We start from the raw sequence: 17,692 nt of genomic DNA, 5'->3' as shown, positions 1-17,692 counted from the left end.
GTTAGAGATGTCCCGTACCAGTCTGTGTTGTACTGGCAGTACAGAGCAGACACAAACTCATCCTGGCCAGCCATGGTCTGGACGCAACCTGTAGATACCTGCCTTGGAAATGTTCTGGCTCTGTTAGGTCTTCAGACTTTCCACTCTTGGCCCTTTCTTCTACTTCATATGTTTGAGAAGACTCCTTAAAAATGTGGGTGAGGGAGCAGTGCTCTGGCAGTGACCTTAGTAGGAGCTGTGTATTTTGGAATGCCTTCTCAGCACAGGCCAAACAGCTGAAACCGCTGAAACCCCAAACCAAGCTGATGACTTTTCACTTCTTGAGGGATTTCTGTCCCTGTCCCCAACATCCCGGAAATGGCAGGGCTTAGGAATGTAAAATATTTTTTCAGATTAATATTTCCAGGGACTTTTTGCAGTGTTCTTTAGAAAAAAATTGTTCTGAGACTTCAGCGCTTTGAAAGCTTTATTGGTGGGGGGGAAGAGCAAATACTGGCATATCAATAATGTGTGGATTACAAAAAGGGTAAATATAAAGTCAGTTAAGCATTTTTTCTTATCTCCAGCTCACTGTACTTTTGTCTTCTTTCCAGCTCAGCAGAACTTTTAGCTAGCTCAGATGTTTCCTCAGAGACCCATAAAAGTTCTACAGACCAGAGCAAGCCCCATAAAATAAGTAAAACCTCCCAGTGTGAAGTTCTGCCTCCCTCCCACTCAGCAATTAACTCTTATTCTTCCCACTTACATACAAGTCGGCTTCCCACACACTGAATGCCAAGTTTTCTGCTACTCTTCTTTCACACCAACCTCAGGAGAAGGGCAAGGGATTTTTAACCATCTTGTCCTTGGGCTTTGCTGAGTCCTTCTCATCTCCAGGTCTCTCCTGGGAGAGCTGCAGTCTGCTATGGGCCTGTCTCAATTTTCTTGGCCATCGAAGGACACTCAAATCTACTTGCTTTCAACCATTTTCTCGTACGGGAACATGTCTTACCCATACCTATATGCTTTCATATCTCTTACTACCACCTATGCTACCGACTTAGAAAGAAACAAACACTCTGGCTCCTGAAAGCAGAGTTCCGGTGAAGGTCTTGGCATTTGGCAGCTCTTTTACCTTGCTCCAGGAGCACAGAGAGGTTACAGTAAAACAAAGCCCCGTGGTCTCAGGTAACTCCCACATCTCCCTGCGACACAACCACAGCACTGTCCTAGCTCACATCCCTCCTTCTCTGTTGATGGCAGCCTGCAAAACGTCTCTTTGAACATCCACATTAGCTGCCTTAATTTGTTTTTTGCCCCTTTTATTTCCTGGAGGATGAGAAATCACTTCTACTCTCCGTTTTCTTCTCCTTCAACTCTAGATTATACTTACTTACTGTCTGAGCCTGTTTGCTCAGAAACTCTGGAAGTACAGTGCAGTTTGTTTTAAAGACCATTTGCAAGAGCAAAATATCAGATATTGGTAACCGTGCCAACGTTTATTACATGGAGTTCCCCCTGTAGCTAGTTCATATGAAGTATTCATCATAGGACATCATTGCAAAAAGCATGTGACTAATTGTTTGACTGTTTTCAGAAACAGCAAAGTCTCTTCTATAGCTGGCTTCCAGCCCCTCTATAGCTGGCTAGCTCCTGCTAGTTTCACAAACTGGATAAGCAAACACATGTGTCAATGTGGCCTATTTAAGCTCTATATAAAAAGCTGAAAGCACTGGAAGACAAGTCTAAGCAAGCAAGACACGTTCAGATGTGGATGCACCATTCTTTGAGATGCTTTCTGGAGTTCAAGAGTGGGTTAAGCTGTCCATGTCGCCACATTCAACAACTGGAGCATCCGCACAGCAAGGGAGTCAAATGTAAACCTGGCACTGCTCTGTTGGCTTCTATGTGGTTATTCCAGATATTAAGATCCCCATTTCCTACCTAAGTGGAAGAATTTCAATTCATCTGGGGCTTGACTCTCTCTGTCAAACCACGTCTGCGTGTTCTGGTGTGTATTCTTTCCCATTAGATCTACTCAGATCTTGGAGGAGAACCACTTCCCAGTTCAACATCATAAAACACAAAGCAACGTAACAGTAGCCAAATAAACATTTCTCATAAAATAGGGAAACACAGCGATAATATGCATGTAAAGAAAGCCACATTTGCTGTGTGACTAGAACAGACTCCTAGAATCAGTCAGGAATGGGGGAAATGGCAAACAAGCCCTTACATGGCACTGTTCACTCTTTCTAAAATACTAAGTTTTCTATAGTCACTTCCAAACCTAAAAGTAATGAGCCTCATAGGTAAGGCACAACCGAGACATCTCTGCTGACACACCGCATGGGTATATTGTCATGGCTGCTCTCCCCTCCTGGCAGCACACGGAGGCAGAAACTGCAACGTGAGCCCAAACACAAACATTTAGTTTATTGCATCTGCAAACAGTTAGTTGTCCAATTTTATATACCAGTTCAAATTCAAGACCACTAAACGTTCTTCTCCTGAGGCTGACAACTGATGTGAAACCATAATGTGTCCCCAACCCAGTACTGAGGCAACCAACTACTGCTAATTAATGCCTTTTTTTTATAGGAAACCTCAGCTTTCAGAAGGCCGATTTTGCATTTTCAAGAAGTGAAAAGGTTTTCTACTGCAGTCTAGGGAAGGAGGTGGGGATTCATCAGCTGGTCTGAAGCCTCCAGCTCTAGCCTGTTTCCTTGCAGCTGTTAGCAGCTGGCTAACCCACGCCCTGGGTATCCAAATGACAGAGGGACCTGCCATTCTGGCTGTTAGTTGAGGCCCTGAAAAAGGACTACAGACCCATGTGTGTGAAAAGTGTGGACCCTGTACCAAAGTGGCTTTTCACAAAGTTTTTCAGGCTCAGTGACAACGACAGAAACAAAAGGTGGTGGAAAAGACACAAGGCTGAAAACAAGGTCCCATACTGAGGAGCTTTCCCTGTAACTGGGCTTCCTAAACAATGCACAAGTCCCCCATGAGCAGTGAAACTTGGAGAAACCCATGGCTATATTTTGACCCATGCTGAGAAACCCCCAAGATATCTGAGTCCCAGCCCTGTGAAGCATCAGGAGTCAGTGGGGATTCCAGAAGTTACCTTTTATACTTCTGTAATTACATAAAGCAACATTAAGACAAAGATAATATTTATCAGGGGATTCTCTTATACAGGAAAACCCTCAGAGATGGCTCCATTGACACTCTTGCAATCTCCTTCCCTGTTATTCCTTGGTAGGGTGAGATCCAAGAGGACCAAAGCAGCCTTTGTTTGGTGTACTGCTGTTGAATGAAATGCCAGGTGTTGAACATAAGAAGACCTCAGGTTTAGTTGCATGCCAAAGACATATATTTTCATCACAAGGGGACGAACGAGGGAGACATGGCAAAGTCAGCAAAAATCCAGAGAACAACCTGCTATGATACCTATTCTTGCCTTTTTTTCTGTTTGGAAAACAAACGTGTTTTGTTTGGTGTGGCTGACAGCAGCTGATAGCTAAGGAAAAATGAATGCATACCGTGCAGAAGCACACTCCCCTCCCCAATAACGGAGACAACAAATAAAGTCTTGAATGAAAAGAGGCGAATTAGGCAATCTCGCTTGTTTTACACAACAGCTATAAAAATCCCAATATTCTATATGCTCCAGAGATTAACCCACATTTCAATATTTTTACCTCCAAACTGATACATTACACAATTATTTCAAGAAATAGTTTTTCACAAGCCTGAAGCTCTTCTTTGGAGCTGTGACCCCTCAGGTGCACAGAATGTTTGTATGAATGAAAATTTGGATGACAAGAATGGAAAACTGCAGTTAGACACCAGGATTGATAGGAACGCCCCTCAACATGGAGAAACTAGATACCTGTCTTCAGCAGCTTGCTTTTGCTGATGACAGAGCAAAGATCTCTGAATCAAACATGATTGCCTTGGCAGACCATGGTTCAGCCCTCCATTTTTGCAAAGAAAGCCAAGGCCTGGGAATCTCAGAAGTTTGAAGGATCACAAGAAGTGCATCACATTTTGATCACTCCGCTGAACTGACCCCAAGATGTTTGGGATCACTGGCAGTAGTAAGGGACATTGTGCAACCTCTTGAGAGTGTCATGGCAGGTGGACCAGTGAAAGTTTTCCAAATGTTTTCAGAATTTTCCAAGTTCTTGCAACTTGCACATGGGTTTCACATGCACTAAGTCACTCTCCCGCTGTTGGCACTTAGCATATCTTTCCCTTGTCTAAGGAGGTTATTTTTCCTCCCGTTGCTGGGATTCTAAAGCAGGTCCAATAACCTTGCAAAGTCTGCAGAAGTGCATTGTGGTGGGTCTTCAGCATGACAGCAACCCTGTGTCTTCACTCTGTCCTGGGACACAAACTCAGTCTTGGGCAAAAGGTGTAAGCATCATAACTCTTCTAATATATACATAATCCACTTGTTAGAAACATTAGCGTATCACTAAGACTCACGAAGAATTTGCTGTGTAGTACCATGGGTTGTACATCCACTCTATACTTCAGCGCTATATATTTTTCTCCTCAGATGCTATTCAAACCACCCTTATAAAGCTTTTTGTCTCTATATCTTATATGATGGCTTTTTGAAGCAATCCTGTTTTCAGTACCGGTTAATCAAATGCAATGTGATATAACATAGCGATTGATGTATACATTATTATAATATACTCCAGATATACACAAGAATTCAATAACTGTATGAATAAATGGCAGTTGTTACTCTGAGCAATGTGTTTTTTCTTGTTTATGAACCCTTGGACTTTTAAAGAAAAACAGTCCAAGCAGATTTTTCCGCACATGTGATTCCAGAACAATTTTCGAAAGAAAATTTCAGAAGGAAGAAACCAAAGCAGATTTTTGTTTGGAACAAAAGATCTTAAAGCATATTTCTAGCAGGAGAGCTGAAAATCCAGAAAAATAGGATAACTTGAAATGTAAAATGATAGCTGCAGCAGCAGTAAAGGCAACTGGGAAATGGCTGGTCAGTTATAAGAAGCTCCAACCTAACCTAGACCACTTCTGTGCAAAAAGCAAGTGGGAAAGCTGGGAATCACCAGAGGAAGGTTCCCCATCACTTTGAAAGTCATGCCGCATTTGTCGGAACGATCAGTTTTGAGCCTGTGCAGTCAGAGGACTGGTAGAGTACCTGGCAGAAGACCTGGTGGGCTGCAGCATGACCACAGATGCTCTGTGCAGGACCTCAGCTTATCAGTGGCAGCTCTGAAAGGTAAACATTCAGAGCAGGAAAGTACCAAAAAATGAACTGCAGAGATAATAATAACCCACAGTGCTACTCGAAATTAAGGGATGAGTCCTCATTCTGGTTAGTAACTTCTCTGTTTCGGTTAGGTTACACTGCCTAAAGCCAGTGTTGACAATACTATTCATTTTGTAGGTCTTGTATTTTCTCACATTTGGGGAGAGGAAATGGTAACATATTCACAGCTTGGAACCGTCTTCTCTTGTTTGTTCACTGCTGATTAGCAGCATAAACTAAACACGACCTCAGCTGACTTGTATTTACATGCTCTGCTGTTTGGGTAGAGAACACAAAACCACAGAGTGTATCTGCTTTTTGCAGCCTGTGGACCTCTCTCATCTGTATGCTGGTGCCTTTAGGCAGCTCTGCCTGTACGGGTGACCATGTCACACGGGTTTTGGCTCTCACCCTGCCCCTTCCTGGGGGATGGGACTTGCAGAGTGTGCCCAAGGAGGTCTGATGGGATGAGGGGTGCAGCTCTGCGGATGGCCTCTGCCTTTCTCAAGGCTGTCCCAACCAAAAAGCAGGGCAGCCAGGACCCTCTGAGGAGCCATCTGGAGCAGCCCCTTCCCGCCTCTCTGCAGCTGATCTATGAATACCAACCTTCCAAGGCTGCCCAAAATGATCCTCACCACTTAGTTTGATGGCACGTGTGGCCTGGGGAAAGTAGGTGACTCAGTAGTGCCTGAATTCAGCCCATGATCTTGCCGCAAGCAAGAGACGTGATGCCAGCACTCCTGCTCAGGAGGGACACCCATGGGCAGCATAAGAAGGGCTCATACAGGAGAATTTTTGCAGCCTGGGCCAGGCAGGACAGGGGTAAGCATGAAGACAGAAATGCCGGGTGAGCTGGAGGACCAGAGAAGTTTCGATCTCAGGTCCTCTCCTGTCCTTTATTGCCTCCATTTCATTCCCTCATGATGCTACTGACTATAGGGAAGGGGGAAATGCTGCTACTGGGTGGTTTTGGGGAACTTAGAGAGTTGTGGCATCAACATCTGCTCTGTTTATGCAGGAGAGAAATGTGTGGGCAAGGCAGGTTAAGCATCTGCTGGACGACATCGAGTGGGACAAGACGGATCACACTGATGGGTGCCGGGAGGGAACACCAACCTCTGAGTGCATTGTGAAGCATTTTTGGACATAACTTAGACCATACTTTCAGGACAGAGTCAGTGCTTCACTCAGCTCCAAGAAAGAATTTCCAATTACAGAAAGGAGAAGGTCAATGAAGGGAAAAATGGAGGTTAATGATGGAGAATCAGTGAAAGCTAATGGGGATTTTATTAGCAGTTTAAATAAACACAGCCCATATTTTTAATGGATGAAGAGGACCTGCAGCTCACAGAACAAAGACCTTCAGAAGGATGAAGTGTGGAAAGCAATTAGGTGGGCAGAAACCCTATTGCAATTACATTCAAGAAGAGTTTGAAAGCCTCCTGGAAGTAGTCTGTAATGCTTTTACTCCTACTGCAAGATAAACTGGTTCTTGCTGCCCACAGTACTCCAGGGAAAATTACAGTGCCTGCAATTTTAGGAAAAGTGTCTCCTGAGAAAGAACAGCAGGAGCACATTGTGTATTTGCACTTTGTCTCTTTCTACTTACAATCTTCCAAAGCTTTAGACATAACAGACTGCAAGTTTTGCCTTGTGAAAAATGGGTTCTTTCTTAAAGATTCTCTCGAAGACCTGGGAATGCTGCTCCTGAACCAAAACAGTGTTCTCATTAAAACAATTTTCTTGCTCTGTGTGTGCAACGCTGAATGTGCATGCCATCTGCACTCCTGCCACTCGTCCCCTGCTGTAGGGGCCTGCTGCAAGGCCTGGCCAAATAGCATCTCCTGCCATCTAGAGGCTTTTTGCATAACCATGAGGGTATCTCCAGCGCTCACGTTTGACCTGATCCCCCGATGCAGCTGTGAGCTTCCACAAGTCACATTCGGAAAGCATATACAGGAACTACTCACAGCAAGAAACCAAGGTCAGAAATTCTTGACAGGAGCCTAGGAGACTACGCTCCTTCCCTCTCTTGCCCCCACAGCCTCCCTCACTCCCTCACAAACGGTTACGCTTTCCTCTGGAAGCCAGCTTGCAACATCCATTTAGAAAAAAAAAAAGGCATTTTTTTTTTAATGAAGGTGTTTATTTCCAAAAAAGGTGATCCTTCCCCTTTATTCAGCGCTAGTGAGGCCACACCTGGAGTATTCTGTGTTCAGTTCTGGGCTCTCCAGTACAAAAGAGATAATGGAGAGAGTCCAACAAAGGGCCACGAAGATGATGAAGGGACTGGAGCACCTCTGACATAAGGAAAGGCTAGGAGAGCTGGGATTTTTCAGCCTGGAGAAGCGAAGGATCACTGGGATTTATCCCTGATGCAGGGAGTAAAGAAGATGGAGCCAGGCTCATCTCAGTGGTGTCCAGTGACAGCACAGAAGTCAATTGGCACAAACTGAAATACAGGAAATCCCATTTAAACAAAAGAAAAATACTTTTTATTGTGTGATGGTGGTTAAACATTGGCACAGGTTGAGAGACAAGAGAGACTGTGGAGTTTCCATCCTCAGAGATATTTAAAACTTGAGAGGACACAGTCCTGAGTAACCTGCCATAGCTGACCCTGCTTTCAGCAGAGGGGATTGGACTAGATACTCCTCAGAGGTCCCTTTCCACCTCAGCCATCCTCTGAGTCCTTGATCATTTTTGTCCCATAAATAAACCCACTGTGAAAATTTCCTGGAGTTTGCTCTTTGCCTCTGTGAAATTTTGGTTATGGTTTTGTCTGGCTGCATGACGTGGTGGTTGATATTATTCATAGACCTGTACACTTCTTCAGGTTAGAAGGAACCTTTGGAAGTCAGGTCCAACACACTCAAAGCAAGGACAACATCAAAGCTAGATCAGGTTACTCATGGGCCTCTCCAGGCTGATTATGAGCACCTTCAGGGATGGAGTTTTCCCCACCTTTCTGGGCTGCTGTGCTTGATCACCCTCATGATAACAATATTTTCCTAATACTTCATTGGAATTTCCCATGTTGCAGTTTGTGTTCATTGCCCTTCATCCTTTCACTGTGTGTGTCTCCGAAAAGCGTGGTTGCATCTTCTTTACAATCCCATTAGGCTGTTGAAGATCAATTCGAAGCACCACCGCCAGCCAAGCCTTCCCTCCACGAGGTTGAACAAACCTAGTGCTCAGCCTCTCCTTGTATGTCCTGTGCACCAGCCACCTAACCATTGTGGTCACCCTCTCCTTGATCCACTCGTTTGCGTGTACTGGAGAGCCAACAGTACTCCACGTGCAGGCTCACCCGTGCTAAAGAGAGGAGAAGTACCTCACTGAGCCACTGACTGTGACCTTGCTAACGCAGCTCAGTCTGTGGTTGACCTTCATTGCCACAAGTATGTGCTTCCTTGGCGTGTGCCAAGTGGAGGTTCCCCCAGCCCTTCTTCTGCTGGTCAGGCTGTGTTTGGAGCTGGGTGACACAACTGGCACTGAGGAGCAACACAACTGGCACTGAGGAGTTATGGCAACTGTCAGCACCTGAGGACCTGGCCCCCAGGCTGTTGCCATAGCCTTTGACACTTGACATCCCGATGTTGACACCACAATTCTCACACTCGGCTACAATTCTGGCGTTATTCTGCTCCGAGTGCTCACTCCCACCTGGGCCATACTTTTAACCGACTGTTGTGGTGCAGCTGGCACAGCGGTGTGGCACGGGTCCTGCGGGAGTGCTTCCTGCTTTATGGGACACAGAAGCATGATGAGAAAGGCAGCAGCAGCAGAAGGCATGGCTTTGATTTCAAATGTTACCAGCTAAGGGCCCTCAGGCAGACTGGCAGTTCTCCAGGGGTGGGATTTTTTAGACATCCATGGATGTCTCGGGAAGCAGAGCTGGGCTGCTGCAGCATTGACCTCATTCCCTTCTGCGTTTACCTCATTCTCCTCTGCGTTTACCTCATTCTCCTCTGCTGGAGGAAGACAGCTCTTCACATGAGTAACATCTATCTGCCTGGCGAGAAAAAAGGACATGGGTTTTGGGGACAGAAAACCGTATAGTCTCTTGAAGAGCAGAACCACAAGGAGCGTTTCACATTGTTCAGTGGGTTGGGTTACCTCCCGGGAAGGCCTTCAATTATCTTTCCAAGTGACGCCCAATGCTTCCTTCATCACCAAAGAGCTCTTCTGTTCACATCCCGGGTCCACATGCTGGGCTTTGGCTGCCCCCGAGAGCCCCTGGCATTTCTCACATGCTGGATGCTGGCAGTTGTTCCTGCTGCCTTTGAGGCAGAAACCCCAATTCTCACAAAAATATGGTACAGTGATCAGAGATTAGCATCTGGAACTGACCAGGGCCAGACAATGCTTCCAGCGACTTTTTTGCCTGTCTTTTCCTCCCCACCCCTTCCCCCGTTGTGTTTTTCTCCCTTTCTTTTCCAGCTCTACACAATTCCCCACCGGGCAGGGCCCTGGCGTCTCTCTGCCCCGGAGAGACTTGGACCAGAGGCGACGCAGGCACAAGCTGTGTGAATTTTCTCTCTGTGGGGATCCTCCCACTTCTCCATCCCATTCCCTCAAGGATTGCTCAGACAAGATGGGGTTGGTGCAACACCCCTCAGAGCCTCTGACGGGACACGGCATTCTCCGAGCTGGCGCCAAGGGCTTGGAGACGAGATGCAGACGTGGCTTTGCCAGCAAGGGGGGCATCGGAGGAGACCTGATGGAGGGAAAGACCTGTCCCTCTCCCATTAGCACCATCCGGAGCCATGTGATGTCCCCTGACACGCAGCGCCGCCACAAAGCTGTACAGCCGTTTCGATGGGGACAGGGTTTACCTCCGAGCAGGCATGCTGCTTCTCCGACGGTGGCACAGCAGGATTAGTGTGTCGCGGGGACAGCGGGAAGGGGGGAAGGAAAGAGGAAAGGGGGGAAGAGGAGGGTGGCCTGGTGGTCAGGGCACTGCCAGGGCCTTGGACAGAGGATCTGGATGGGGAGTGGCTTTCCTGACCCACATGGCTTTAGTTGCCTCTTTAGTAACACCACCTCTTAGATAAAGAAACAGCAGTGTGGAACAATAATACAATCTCTTTGAGAAAATACCTACTATCACACCAATGTGTTACGCTATGCATGGGGCAAAGGATGCAAATCGGTGTCGATCAGATCACCTTATACAGCACAGAAGACTTATCCAGACCCCAAAGCGAAGGGAACAGACTGCATACCACTGCATTTCACGTATTTCCCTGTTGCGTCCTACTGCTGACTCTGCCTCAGCTGGTTTAGCCTCAGAGGAGATTTACTCTGGAAGGGAACAGTGCGCAGTGCCCTCCACCCTGCCCCCAGAAGCCCCCCAGCTCCTCCCCACTGAGGCTGCAAAAAAAATGATGGCCTCAGCTCCTCACCCGTGATGACATCCCTGAATGGGACTGTCCCACCCCAAGGGTATTTCTAGCAGGGAATGAAGGAACCATATCTCTGCAGATGAACAAATCAAAATCCACCTGTGGTCTCTGCAGGTGAAAATGCAGAATGCATTGGCTGTGGGGAGGTGTCCCGGTTTCGGCTGGGATAGGGTTAAATTTCTTCCTAGTGCTGTGTTTTGGATTTAGTATGAGGAGAATGTTGATAACACACTGATGTTTTCAGTTGTTGCTAAGTGCCCTCCTAGTCCAAGGACAGCTCCCGTGCCTACTGACTGAGCTAGGTACACAAGGTGGGAGGGAACATAATCAGGACAGCCAGCCCAGCTGGCCAATGGGGTATTCCATACCGTGTGACGTCATGCTCAGTATATGAATGGTAGGCGTGATCCAGGAAGTACCGATTGCTACTTGGTTATCGGTCAGCGTGGGTGGTGAGCAATTGCATTGTGCATCACTCATTTTGTATATTCTATCATTATTTATTATCATTATTCTCCCTTTTCTGTTCTATTAAACTGTCTTTATCTTAACCCACAAGTTTTTCTCACTCTTACCCTTCCGATTCTCTCCCCGTCCCACTGTGGGCGGGGGGAGTGAGCAAGCAGCTGCGTGGTATTTGGCTGCCTGCCAGGTTAAACCACAACAGGAGGGAACATCCATCTTCAAACACTAAGCCAAACCATGACTGGTGAAACCAGGCCCTGCTCTTTAGAGTCAGTGGCACAAGTCTCACTCACATGTGCTGAAGGCTGGGCTCTGGGCCAAGTCATGACTTCGATTCAATAAAAGAAAAAGATACATTTTGTTATTGGATGCCTCCTCTAGAATAATAGAAAGTCACTGAATAATTTAGGTTGGGATGGGTCTCTGGAGTGCTCACATTCAATCTCATGCCCACAAGGACTCCCAAGTCCTCTTCTGCAAAGCTGCTTTCTAGACAGTCACCCCAGCCTGTATTGCTGCAAGGGGCTATTCCATCCCACCTGCGGGACTTCTCGCTTCCCTTTGCTGAACTGCATGAGGGTCCCGACAGGTCATTTCTCCAGCCCATCAAAGTCCCTCTGATCGGCAGCTCTGCCTTCCAGCACATCCCCAGCCCCAGTTTAGTATCAGCCACCAGCTTGCTGTCAGTGCACTCCATCCGTGCACTCCATCCACGCGCTACATCCCGTCGCCCAGGTCGTTAGACAATATTGGCCCCAGTACTGGCCCCCGGGGGTGGCACTTGCAACCAGCTGTCATTTGGACTTTGCGCTTTTTTTGATCACAACACTTTGAGGCTCGTGTCTCAGCTAATTTTACATCCACCTTAAAGTCCAACTACCCAAGCCATACCCCACTAGTCTGCCTACAAGCGCACTGTGGGAGACCATGCCAAGCGCCTTACAAAAGCCAAAGTCAATGACATCCACTTTTCTCCCCTTGTGCACAGAACCAGTCATCTCAACAAAGAATATGATCAGGCTGGTCAGGCATGATTTGCCCTTGTTAACTCCACTTCCCTTCGTAGGGGAACAACACACCCCCAACGCTTCCAGTCCCTTAGAAAAAATTGACATCTACTCTCTCCCAAGGCAGACTTTTGAAAGCTAACAATTTGTCACTTTGTCAACTTACTTGACACAGATGACCAGAAAGGATGAAATAGAAATGTATCATAGGTTTATTAGGGAAAAAAGTTATACTTCAAGACCATATATTTGGCACTGTACTGAAGCAAAAGTACGTGAGAACAATTAAAATGTTAAAACCCAAATCACCATGAAAAATAAAATGCTTTTTTAATCACTTTAGTTCCTTCTTTTTGTCCCCATACAATTTACAATAACTACAGGAAGCAACTGAAAAGGTGTTAGACCTACACTCTATGTAAGCTGCAATGAGAGTGAGAGATGGACCAGAGACCAGATCCGTCCCCCAGGTATGCTGCTACTCTCCCAGGCTGTCAGAATGATGGAGTCTTATTAACATGAGCAAAGGCTGTTGAGATGTTACCGTGAAATGGTAAGACCATGAAAGTTACTGAGTAAACCATTAATGCTAGATTGCCCAGAAGGACGACTAAAATCCTACGTTATTGCAAGCTTCCAAATGCCTGCTAAAAAAAACATCATTATACCTTTCATCCATGTCAGCTTTTTCTTTCTGATCTGAATGGAAGAGATTTTGGTAGTATTTCAAATGAACTGTACCCCAATTTGTCCCCAGGATGGATCAAAGTCAAAGGAATTTCCTGCTAGTTGACTCTTGTATTAGTGGCTTGGGCTTCTTTTTGGAGGGCGAATAAGTTAAAAGCGGTTTTCTAATTTGCAAGTTACTCATCCCATGCCTCTGCACAATGAAGTGAAAGATACTGACAAGGAATAAATAACATCCCAAATAAGATGAGAATGGATTGAAGAAAAGTTACACTAAAACTTTTAAATAGTAAAGGATAGAAAGTTTAAATCATGCTGATAAACTGCTGAATATGTGATTTTGCTGGACTATACAGTGCCACTCTAACATGAATAGAGGGATAGATTCCCATTGAACGTCCAGTCCAAAGGCTGCCAAGGAAGTGGGACATAGGTCTTTGATCAGTAATTCAAATGTTAGATCAACAGTACTCAAAAGAAGAATACAGCTCTTTCCTTGGTTAATGTATTGTGCATAGCAATATCTCAAAGAATTAACAGCACCTTTTACATAAAAATTCCAAACATATTTATCTAGTGAACAAGAAAAACTCAGCATCTCTAAGCAGTACTTCTGCAAACGTACAGTACTGTATTTATATAGATGTAGATATATATATCTCAAAGTGAATTTACACTGTGACCTGGTGATTAGTCCAGCAGCGGGCAAACCCACAGAGTAAGTCTTCAGGAGAATATATTGCCTTTAGTGGGCAGCCGGTTATGTGGCACGATTGCATAGGGGAGCCCCGGCGGGCAGCAAAGGACAGTTTAGCATCCCATCAAGCAAGCACAGCATGCTTAGGTCGTTCCTGCAAGATATAAGAAACTTCCAAATTTTCATGGCTAATACAGTTCTAGTTTTCACAGGTCGCGCACATGGCAACCGCCTCTCCGTGCCTTAAAGACCCAGAGGAGGAAGGTAGGACACCAAACTTCTGCTTCCAAGCAGAAATCAAGCAGCACCATAGATTTAGGCTGGTAAAGCGGGGACCATGTTTGGCTTCACGGGGGTTTCTTGAGCAGCTGGTCTTCACTGGTTTGCCTCATTTCTCTTTTTTTTTTTTCTTTTCGGAATCAGTTGCTCACAGTCCTCTGGTAGAAATAATTTGAAAAGCATGGTCTGCCTAAGTCAGGAAAGCAGACTGCTACCATTTCCCTGGGATGGGCACGCCGCACTCATACCAGCCCACGTAGTAGTAGGGTGTTGTGTGTCCAATGCGTCCAAATGATACAGGCTCCTGGCGGTACTGGCGGTAATACCCTGTTGGGAGAAAAACACCCGTTTGCATTTCAAAACAAAGACATAGTAATTCAACAAAAGTAACAGACACAGCAAGAGTCAATCCCACAGCCCAAATGAAAACTTAGAAGCTGTCTGGTAGGGAGTTTTGTCAAAATGGTATTTGCTAGCCCTGGTATTTGGCCTAGATCTTTCTTGAATGATTTAACTCTGGTCCTTTATATTTCTTGTAGTTTTGATTGGTTTTACTGTTCAAAATCTGTTGAACTATTGCGTAATGCTGTGGTCTGCCAAAGGGCTTCTGCATTTCACTCCAAAAGGTGGCTCTATTTCAGCTGTGTTTATGAAGTTTGCAAGTCAGTTTAAATATACGAAGGACTCTGGGGCAAAAAATACCATCAAATCGTATTATCTCATAGGGCTCAAGAGACTATCAACAAACATCAGCTTTTCACAAAACAAAAGGGTATCATTTCACGCAGCAAATGTGGAGTTAAGCCCTTCCTCCCCCTTATTCTTCATCTGCAGAAAGAATGTGACTGCTTAAAGCATTAGGAGAGGTGCAGCATTCTTCTCCGCATAGCTCGTGCACTGGAACATCTGAAACACTCATGTCTTGTGCCAATAATATAATTTCTGCATGCTCTCTATCTCTGTCTCCTAGACCTAGTAATACACATCTGGATTAATCATCCCTCTTTTGAACTGAGAAATGCAGTACTTCCCGGTGATATATGAATATCAGTGACTATTTCAGTTTCTTCCTGGTAACGCCACCATGAAAAGAATATCAACAAACAACTTAACATGGAAACTATTAAAGCCAACTGAATAATTTGAATAAATTGACGTATTGAAAAGACTGGCTGACTTTCATGATTGGGTTCATTTTGTGGAGCAATCCCTCTCGGCTATGTGAGCTGAGCTGTTTACTCAGAGGAACTCCTTCAAGGTGAGAATTTTCACTTGGAGGGAGATATCTACCAGGCCAGAATAAAAGTCCTGCAGTCCGACCTTAAGTCGCTAGACATACTCCTATGTGTTTTGCATTGAATGGACTGGTCAAAAATCATTTGCAAAAGCCATATTTGCAAAGATGCAGCTGGTCCTTTGTGGCGTGTGGAAGAGTTTGCACCTCTATTCAATGAGGCATGTCTTGTAATTGGGAGAAAGGTTTCATAGACCTATACAATTTTTTTCTTTCTGCTTTTGCATTTTGTTCCTGTAAATTATTCGCATCATATGCCCCTCTCTTTTTTTCTTTCTTTCTCTCTCTCCCTCTCTCTCAACAGACACAAGTCCTTCTGGGACTTTCATAACCTGTTCGGCTAGGCCTGAGCACAAGACCATCTCTCCTACTGCATCAGCAGGACTCCTCAGAGAGCTGCCAGCAGCCATGGACAAAGAGCCCTGCTCTGTGCCCCGCTCCCTACCCCTTAAACTTACGGACGGGATTACAGGCACCTGGCCAGCACCCCACTCCCACGTTGCCGTACCTCGGATGGTGGGCAGGGCTTCAACGTACGACTGAGGTCCCGTTCTTCCATCCAGGTGTGAATCCACAAACTGGCAGTGGTCCTCGCCCCTTCCCCAGCTATCCCCGATGCTGTAGAAGGTGTCTGGAGGGTGATACAGACAGATTATTTGACTCAGCATTATTTTTGTTTGGGATGCTCTTTACCACCAGGAAAACAGATGTGGGAGAAAGCAGGAGAAGTACTACAGTGACAAACACAGTATGAGCAATGAACAAACAGTGGCTGAAAAGAGGGAGAACACGACCTTCGCAGTATGGAAGGAGAAATTATGGAAAAGAGAAATGGGTTATAGCTCAGTAAGGGATAGTCCCCATTTTGCAAGTCCATGGACACTGCACCACAGGTAACAGGTGGAGGGAATTTCAACCGAACCAGTCATTTCAATATGTCATGAGAAAGTAAAAACCACTCAATTTGTCAATACCATCAGTTTGACTGCAGTATCAAACGAAAACTGAAAACTGTGGAGCGCCCTCTCCAGCAGATGAGGTGGGTCCTGCCGCCCTGATTGTTTCTTATCGCATATTCAAACATTGCCTTTAAACTATATAAATGCATTGCAATAAAAATAACGCATCAGCATAATCTGAAAAGCCATTGAGATAACCCCAGTACCCCAGATCAACAATATGGAAAGTTGTCTTCATTATCTCTCAGCAAATAGACGCGTGTAAGAGCTACTGTTAACCCTTAGGAGTACTGCTCACCCCCAGTCACTGTAAAACCAGTCTTTCCTCCACCATTCCCCACTTCGATCTGCCCTGGGGCTCTCCAGGGTGTCTTGCTCTGTCTGACTGCGTGCCGCTGGGGCTCACCCGCCTATGGAGCAAGCGTGGGACTGGCCAGGGAGATGTGCGGGGAGCAGAACTTTGTTTTCACAGTACAAAGCACATTGCTTTCTCAGGATACAAAATCACACAGGCTTTTCAAGGGAAATTTCGTCCTGTCCTCTGTCTAAAGAGCTCTGCTTGAAAGCTAATGCCAGGGCACGAGTGCAATGCAAAAGCAGGGCAGCTCGGCTATCACATCAGACCTTCTCGAGAGAAGGACTCCCAGGCAGCCGTGACACAATTCTTTCACAGACGAGATGAAGAAAGCGAGAAGATGGAGATGACAAGTAATCATGTATCAGGAGATTAATCTTGGTGCCTACCTTTCAGGTCATCGCTGAGGTAAATCTTGTACCTTAAGGAGTTGCAAAGAACCACTCCTACAAACTTGCGGTACCAAGTTCGTTTCACGTACTGCTTGCCGCTGCAGTCTGAATAAGTGGGGTCATATTTAAAAGTGAATGGGATCCAGATAGGCTCACCACCTTGGAGAAAAAAAAATTCAACATTAAGGACAGACTTTAGCATTTCAGTCTGAGTTTTGCTGAGGTTAACATCTGATAATATGTTTTACAAGAGATGCTGCGGCAGATTAATGCACGACTTTTCTATATCCAGAAAGACTACTTCAAGAACAAATACTACAAAAAAAAAAAAATTAAAAAGCAAGGGACTTGATTAAATCCCTTCTAGGCAGTAGACAATAATAACTATTAAAATGATAAAAAAATATGATTTCATGTACTGAACCACAGTTTTAAGTAAACAAATAGTCTCACTGTTTTTAGTAAGACATCTTCTCTACCTCGTCATACTCTCCTTCTTTTCTAAACAGAGCCTGATCTTAGGTCTGACAGTGACACTGTCTAAATACAGTCACTTGCATTTTAACACTAAGTACAAAACTTAATCCTTTTGCTAAAAAACAGATGTTAAAAATTCTGCAGTGAGTAACAGTCTGTGATGTGAATGAAAGTCTATTCTTGCTATTCAGTTAAAAAGATCAAATCAGAAATGTACTTTTCTGTTTTGTTTTCCCACATTACATCAAAACAGATGAGGTTCCAATAACAGACAAGCGAGACCTTTCCTGGGGAACTCTGTCCAGAGCACTGCTGCAGAGGAGACTGCTTAACTGTATCGCAAAAGACTAAATATTCCTACTGGCTTGCCTAAATGTTTGCTTTATACTAACCAAGA

General features: G+C 45.2%; 1 protein-coding gene across 1 annotated transcript in view; it reads right to left on the bottom strand.

The window, feature by feature from the left end:
* Nucleotides 1-13,892: 13,892 nt before the first annotated feature.
* The window catches only part of FNDC1 (fibronectin type III domain containing 1), a 53,955-nt gene continuing 50,155 nt past the window's right edge, over nucleotides 13,893-17,692 (bottom strand). The window contains exons 16-18 of the mRNA XM_075147913.1: nucleotides 16,816-16,977; nucleotides 15,621-15,743; nucleotides 13,893-14,145 (exon numbers count right to left, since the gene is read on the bottom strand). Of these exons, the coding sequence (XP_075004014.1) occupies nucleotides 14,030-14,145; nucleotides 15,621-15,743; nucleotides 16,816-16,977 (401 nt within the window). The 3' untranslated portion in view covers nucleotides 13,893-14,029. The remainder of the gene's footprint in view (nucleotides 14,146-15,620; nucleotides 15,744-16,815; nucleotides 16,978-17,692) is intronic.

Source organism: Calonectris borealis, chromosome 3 (assembly GCF_964195595.1).
Source record: "Calonectris borealis chromosome 3, bCalBor7.hap1.2, whole genome shotgun sequence".
In the NCBI taxonomy this organism is placed as follows: domain Eukaryota; kingdom Metazoa; phylum Chordata; class Aves; order Procellariiformes; family Procellariidae; genus Calonectris; species Calonectris borealis.
This window is presented reverse-complemented; position numbering and strand designations above follow the sequence as displayed.